General features: G+C 36.9%; 2 protein-coding genes across 3 annotated transcripts in view; one reads left to right on the forward strand and one right to left on the reverse strand.

Moving 5' to 3' along the window:
- Window positions 1-673, reverse strand: part of rabgef1 (RAB guanine nucleotide exchange factor (GEF) 1) — a 6,304-nt gene extending 5,631 nt beyond the window's left edge. For both annotated transcript variants that reach the window (XM_035666695.1, XM_035666694.1), the window contains exon 1: window positions 416-673. The gene's annotated coding sequence lies outside the window, so the exon portion shown is untranslated. The remainder of the gene's footprint in view (window positions 1-415) is intronic.
- A 3,349-nt stretch (window positions 674-4,022) lies between these two features.
- Window positions 4,023-6,965, forward strand: LOC118331909 (the record flags this gene model as incomplete). Its single annotated transcript, XM_035667009.1, is given in 3 exon segments — window positions 4,023-4,343; window positions 4,777-5,073; window positions 5,869-6,965. Coding segments are annotated over 3 exon segments (1,233 nt in total). The 5' UTR covers window positions 4,023-4,031.
- Between the last annotated feature and the right edge of the window lie 1,007 nt (window positions 6,966-7,972).

A 7,972-nucleotide genomic window follows, 5' to 3' on the forward strand; every position in this document is an offset into this window, starting at 1 on the left:
GCATGAAAATAAAAAACGGAATGGTCGCAGAAAGTCCCGAGGAAACCCTAAGGGTTAATGTAACACACATATTCAGGTTGGGGATTACTGTTGGCAGGGAGTAATAAAGTAAAGTAATGACATTACTTTTGACACGAGTAGTGAGTAATAAATGACAGTGAGAGTAAACCCTGCTGTTTGTGTGTGTGTGTGTGTGTGTGACGGTTACAGAGACACATTAACCTCCTGTAGGTTAAATATAACTATATATATATATATAAATATAAATATGATTGTACATGAGTTAACCCTTCAGAGGCTCCTGCTGCTGTCTGAACCCAGAAACCAGCTGACCCGGTTCTGTTGGCTCCACCAGAACCGGTGAACCAGTAAAACCCCGCGAACCCGCTCTTTATAACCCGAACAGGTGACCTACCTGTGTGTTTTCTCCTTCCTCGAGCAGGAACAGAACCTCCTCTTCTCCTCTTCTCCTTCTCTCCTTCTCTCAAACCTGCGGGGGGTCCGGACAATGACGTCACCTTGACGACAACGCGGAAGTTTCGTCGTGACGGCACCGAGATTGTGTTTGATTTATTATCTGAAGGTAAAAGTGTGTCGATAAGTTTAAACGTTTAGACGAAAAGTTTAAACGTTTTTTCTTCGGGATTGATTCTTTAACCGGGAAGTTTGTTTACTTCCGCATCCGGGACAGAATTCTCAAGGATTCGTTCGTGTCGTCACTTGGTTTCTAACCGGAAGTGTAAGGCGAGGGTCATTTGGTCATTTGACGCGACGGCCGGGATCGAAAACTATCAATTTAATTTAATTGTTTAAATAGTTTCAGACAGATATAAGTAAATGTATAAACAAGTAAATAAATAAAGTAAATTCATTAAAAAAAACATAAATTATTGAATTAGTTTGTGTCATTGCATTTTTTTAATTAATACAATTAAAAATTAAAAAAACATTTTTTTTGGACAGAAATTTGTTTTAAATCTTTTAATTTTGTATCTATCTGTATCTGTAATATAAATTGTCTGAAAGGAAACACAAATCCACACAAATAACGAAGCCAACACCAAATCTTAAAAAATTACTAATTGAATCATGATTTATCTGTAATCAATTATTTATTCACGTTAAGAGTTACTAATGCACTATTATACTCTCTTTACATACAGCATTTTGTGAGGTATATTTGGGTACATTTGGGTTGTCTTGTAAGTTAACTTTACTAGTTTCTAATAAGGTGTGATATATTATTATTATTATTATTATTATTATTATACATAAAGTAATAAACCAGCTGCAGCATTAAGTGATCAACACATTAAAGGATCAATAATTATAATCCAATAATATAATTTACATTGTGAAATTGGCCGTTCATTCGTTAATACTTATACTTTTTAAAAACTGTATTTTGATATTAAATCATCATTTTGTTTGTTGTTGATACTTTTTACAATCTAATTTTAGAGGCTAATATGATTTTGAATGCAGGACTTTTTTTTTTTAGTTTTTACTGAAGTAAAACTTCTGCTCACAGGTGATTGTGGTTGGTGGAGTGTAAAAATAACCAAATTAAATATGTACTTATAGTGAATTTGAGTTAAAAGAGGAATGAGGGTAAAACACTAGAAACTGGGGTAAACAGTCTGACTCTGTCAAAGTCCTCAGCACCTCTAAAGCTCTGTAACTACCACGTTATCTCTGGTTTGTTATAATCTGTACAAAACTGTGGTTAAACTGGGAATTATGTGTAAATATTTCCTACTTCCTGGACTTTTTGCTGGTTGCTTTCTGCACAAACAAACACAAACATTTACTAATTCTCACACAATGTCAGCAGCTGTAGTTTCAGACATTCAGAGGATTTAAACTTATAAACAACGTCAGTATCTTTTTAACTCTCAGTGGAGCTGAAGGACCAAACACAGTTTATCTGCACTGTTTATCTGACTGCTCCTTTATTGACGTTAAGGTTAATGTTCAGTGGTTGTGATTACAGAAACTACTGACTTCACTTTTATTTATCAGCTGCACTGAATCTCAAACACTGTAAAACCTGATGAGTTAGTTCAACTCAAACTGTTTCAGTTTATTAAAGATATAAACGATATTTGATTTGAGTAGAAGAAACTAGAAGTATTCATTGTTAGTAGTAACTTTGGTAAATTAACTTAATTGTACTAATTCTAGTCAGTTAATTGACTCATATGCAGAATTTCTCCAAACTTATTTAAAATGTGTGAATAGAATTTATCTGAATAAAGTCACTTAAATGAATCTTCTTTATACAAATGTTACCACTAAAGTTGAATTTACTTTTACTAGTTTAACAAATTATTAATTTAACTGTCAAATACAATACAATAAAAACTATTTATAATTAATTGTGGCTTGTAATCTTTACACTTTGGTGGATCATTATGAATTATTTGGATGCATAATTGAGCTTTATGATGATTCATAAACTGAAATAAAAGAATTATAATGCTTTTATTTATGATGAAATATGCGTATTATTTATTTAATGATATAAGTCAACTTAAAGAAAATGAGTCAATGGAAGCAACTGGAATCAAATCACCAATAATTAAAATACTGAACACATTTAAATTCTCTTAAATCAACTAAGTAGTTCCAACATTTAATCTTTTAGTTGGGTTTAATTAAAGCGAATGAACGAGGATTCATTTATGTTAACTAAAGTTAAGATGTGCTGCTCGGGTTTTACAGTGAACAGACGGTTTATTACTTTCTGTGACACCACCAAGAACTAAATACTATTGAGACAAACTTCAAATAAATCCTGAACTTTCAACCTTTGACAGGAGAAACTTGAGTGAGAATGACAAAGAAAACTGAGACAGGCAGAGATAAGTTATCTTGTTTCACAGCTCAAATCCAGGATGAAGATCTTCAAACTAAAACTTATCTAATGTTGGTGAACTTCTAAAGATTATTTTATGTGTGTAAAACGTCCGACAGATTTCAGGACGACGACTATTAAAGTGATTTTACTGCACAAACCTGGAAACACGCCAATAATCTAACCAATCAGAGACTGTAACTCAGATATTATGATGGTTTTTAATCAACTGCACAGAAAAGAAGTTGTTGTTGGGAAATTAATTTAGTCAATTTGTCTGTAAAACACCAGATCTGAGAGTTAACACACACATACAGTCAGACTTCCCCTGATGTCTCCTCAGCCACATGGAAGCAGACAGTTTAAATTAAGCTCCAGGTGCAACAGAGTAAACTTCTGAAACTTTCAATCCGGGAGGGAAGTGAAACATCGTTTTTTTTTCAACCTGATGTTATTAATTTCCTTGCATCAGTTTCCACCACACAGCTGTGCCACTAAAAACTGTTTGTACGACAACCAGCAGGAAAATCTGGTTGATTTCCTTTTAACTTTCCCTTATTTGTGTTTCCTTCACTGTAAAATCTGAGGAGTTAATTCAACTCAAACTGTTTGATTTAAAACGATTAAGTTTATTAAAGATATAAAAGATATTTAATTTGAGTAGAAGAAACTAGAAGTATTCATTGTTAAAGTAACTTGGCGAAATTAATTAATTGTACTAATTCCAGTCAGTTAATTGATTATCAAAATGGTAGCTGATTAATTTTTATGTAACAAACTTCAAATCTTTACACTTTTTGATGCATATTTGGGCTTTATGATGATTAATAAACTGAAATATGACGAAAAGGGTAAAATCTGATGCTATACAGGATTATAGTGATTATAATTTCATAAAGATATTCAGTCAACTTAAAGAAAATGAGTCAATGGAACAAACCGGAATGATGTCGCCTGTATTTAAAATACTGCACACATTTAAATTCACTTAAATCAACTGAGTTGAGTTTAATTAATGTGAATGAGTGACTCCAGTTTGTTTGAGCCGCTCGTGAACAGTTTGTATTTATGTTCATGAGTGCTTTGGTGAGCTGGTCGTGCTGATAACGTCTGACTGGGGCAAATAAACACACAGAGGGTCAGAAACACCGAGAACAAGCAGACAGATACAACCATGATCCTGACGGGTCGCAGTCTGTGTCTTCCTTCTCCAGCCACCGTCCAGGAGCTCTTCTTCGTGGCTCGAGATGCCGGCATCATCCCGGATATCTCCCTGGACCCCGTCCTCACCACCTTCCTGTCTCTGGACTCCTCGGCAGCCCTGCAGCACCAGTACGCCTTCTTACAGCGGAGCATGAGCGGGGAGCAGCAGTCGGCGTTCAGCCTCAACCTGACGGCAGAGCTGGGAGGCCGCAGGGTCACGTACGGGGGAGTCGGGGTTGTCGCTCTGGCTCTGTCCGTGCTTTTTGACCAGGTCGCCCAACAAGTGGGTCAAACTTTTTGGGTTTGTGTGAAATTATTGGAGGGTTAAAGAAGCTCAAAACATATGATGCAGCTTTCTGAAGTCAGTGGAAGTGAAATATCTTGACAATTATTGGACAGATAGAAACACATAAATCAGTTTACAGCCAACAGAGACAAATGGTCTCATTTGCGACAAAAAGTGATTAAAACCTAAAAATAATATGCAAAATGCTTCAGAATCTTACATATGGAACTTTTTATTTGTCCAGTACTGTGATTTATGACCAAATATCTGCAAAACTATCGACATCCAGCCGCAGTCGTACTTGTATTTAATGCTAATTTGCAAATGTTTGCATGCTAAAACACTAAACTTGCTTAATATCAGCATGTTAGCCACGAAGTCTTTGTACCACAAAGCTAAAACAGAGCTAAAATCGAGACCCTCCCTCCAGGTTCGAGGTCAAGGATCAACAGAAGGGGGACCAACAACTCAGGGGTCCCAGAGGATTTTTGGCATCAGCAGTTCCTCCAGAATTGGCTGGATTATCTACAACTACCTGTGCCGGATCCCCGCCATCGCCAACAACCAGGAGAAGATGGCGGAGACCACGGAGCTGTACGACAACTGGCTGAAACTGGAGCTGCTCGACCACTACGAGAGGATGACCACTAAGAAGAGGATGAGCTCGGTGTCCATGCAGCAGTGGTTGGCAGGAGCTGCCGTTCATCTGCACATGAGAATTCACCAGGTCACTTTTATTTCTGCTGCGTAAACATATTCGTTGTTCTGTAAATGATGTGTCCAAAATTCATCAGCCAACAGGGAAAATGTAAAAACAGTTCATGTTGTTTGTTGCCTTCTTGCCTTGGTCGGTGCCAGAATTGGACCAAGAAAGGTGTCAGTACTCAAAATCTGTTTTTCTTGAAAATTGTTGTGATTTTTTTTGTATAATTTATTTAAAATCAAAGACAACTTGTTCCAGTGAGAATAAAACCGCTAACTTTTTGTGCTAGAGAACTCCTATGATTGTTGAAACTCACAAGAAACTAAGTTGCGGTGATAATGTGGTAAATGTGGTCGCGCAGAATTTACCGTCAACTGGTTGAATTTCATGCGATCTCAACTTTGTAACTTCCTGGATGGACCGAGATATAATGTTGGCAAAATAGAAAATGTACTTGTTAAAATAAATAGCTAACAATTGATGTAGATTCGCAAGTAAGTGGCCAAAATAATAGAGGTTGTGTTGAATTTAGGTATTGGCACATTTTTTGGTCCAATTCCAGCAATAACAAAATAGTTTTTTAAAGCACATGTATCGGATTGGTACTCGGTATCGGCCAATATGGAAAGTTCAGGTATCAGGAAAGAAAAAATGGTATCTTATCTATTAAAAAACTAAATGTTAACTGTGATGGGAGCAAACAAACACCTATTTTCCACCTCTAGGATGCACTACTTCCTGCGTTGTTGGCGCTGAACGTCGGCAGTTGAATTCCTTCCTGTTGTCGATCTGAAAGCTCTTTTATTCTTGTTTCGACAGGTTCGTCTGAACTCTGTGCCAACAGGATCAGCTGAGTCACTGCGTCTGTCCTATAAGTCGGGGTTATGTCGCCTGATTCAGGACTACGCAACCTATCTGCGCCGAAACATTCAGGAAACTGGAGCTCCAAGACCCCGAAAACCCAGAACCAGGACAGCCACTGGACCAAGACTAACTGACACCTTTAGCATTACGAGCTGCTCAGGTAATCCCCTTTTTAATGAGAGCGTCTCAACTGATACATTTAATGAGACTATCAAACCCAATTCAACGGCAGACATTAGCAGAAGCTGTAAAACCAACGGATCCAGTGAAGACTTTGGACGTGATGAGACGAAAGGTACAGTAGGAACAGAAACCAGGAAGACACTCAACAGTTCCACTGGACGTATCGCGGAGGAGGAAGTCGACACTCTGGGTCTGTTAGTCATCGAGCCGTGGAGGAACGTGAGCCACAGCGTGCGGCATCACCCCTGTGAGTCTCCGGCCATTCAACAAGCTTTAGCGACTCGTATCTTCAACGCTCAGGACCTCGAGAGAAACAGAAACTTCTTTCGGTTCCCTGAAAGATCTTTCCACGGCCTCCTCAGGCAGAGGAACGACTTTGAGCTGAAGACCAATTAGACAGACGTAGAAAGCTGTGAGATTGATCTCATGAGGACATTAACAGTTGAGCAAACCTCGGCCAACTTTATTCTTTTCTGTGCAGCAATTTTTCCCCCCGAGGATGGCGAAGATACGATGCCCCCGACTCTGCCTCTGATTGGTTCACCCAGACATTTTTACCCTAAACCGAACCAATCCAATCAAAGAAGGCAACAAGTATTAGTCAGAGTCAGAGTCATGTAATGTCTTCACCATCCTGGGAAAAGAAAATGTGGCTTCCTCTACTTATGCTTGGCTCATCTATGTTACATTTCTGACAATTATACAATAATTGTGGGATAAAGTGAAAATTGCATATAGTTTTGTATAATTAATTTAAAATGAAAGGTGACTCGTTCCAGTTTGGTGACGTGTGGGAAGCTACACTGATTTGCGTTAATTAGCTAGTTAAAAGTTGATTATCTAGTTAAAAGTTAATTAACTAGTTAAAATTGAATTAACTTGCTATTTGCTGCAGAGAAATCTGTTAATCTACATCATCTGTTTGGTAGCTAGTCACATCTGAAAACTAATATTTGCTAGTTAGAAGAAGAAGATATACTTTATGAATCTCCTGTTGGGGAAATTGAACAAGTTGCCATTTTACAGGATATTATTATGTCTCCGCTGGTTGCCTGGCAACCTCACAGTTACTACAGAGTCAGGCTATTTAGCATAAACACATTTGTTTATATGAAGTGTTAGTAGAAATAAATCATATAGACTTGTAAAGAATAACAGATTCTTTAAATACTTGATTATGATTGATTGATTGATTTTGCTGACCATAAATAAACATTGTTTTTTAAAAAAGAAAGAGGAGTGGTGGTTGATGGTTTGTTACTGTAAAGGTAATTTAAATCTGTGTTTGATATATAATGTAAAATGTATAAATATTGATAAGTGAGTTATGGTATTACAGGAGTCTGCAGCCTCAGTGAGTACAGTCCAACATCAACATCTAGTGGTAGAAAATATAATGTATGTACGTAAATGCCCATAATGAGATCAGATCCTTTCCTCAAGTAAAAGTAAATATACCACAACAAAAAGTCCTGCATTAAAAACTTTACATGAGTAAAAGTACAGAAATATCAGAATTAAAAGTACTCATTAAGCTTCTACTGGGTATCTTAAACAGGCATGTGATCCTTCAAGATAAGTTCCTTTATTGATCCCTGTAGGAGAAATTCAAGTCATACACAGCAGCACAGGGGAAAGTAGTGCAAAAAGTAAATAAATAAAGGAATATCTTATCTTATCTTATAATTACGGAAGCGTATTGGATTCACTTGAACATTTATTTTTATGGTTGGTTTTTCTGAGTATTTTTTTCAGATTTTCTGAATTATTTTTTTTTTCTGTTTTTCAGACTAATTAATTTTCTGAGTTTAGAGAGGATTTGAAATGAATGGACAATCCCTCCCTCCCCCTCCACAACACTGGACAAGCTAAAGAG

This window comes from Morone saxatilis, unplaced genomic scaffold (assembly GCF_004916995.1).
Source record: "Morone saxatilis isolate NCDOM2014 unplaced genomic scaffold, NCSU_SB_2.0 Contig20, whole genome shotgun sequence".
NCBI lineage: Eukaryota > Metazoa > Chordata > Actinopteri > Moronidae > Morone > Morone saxatilis.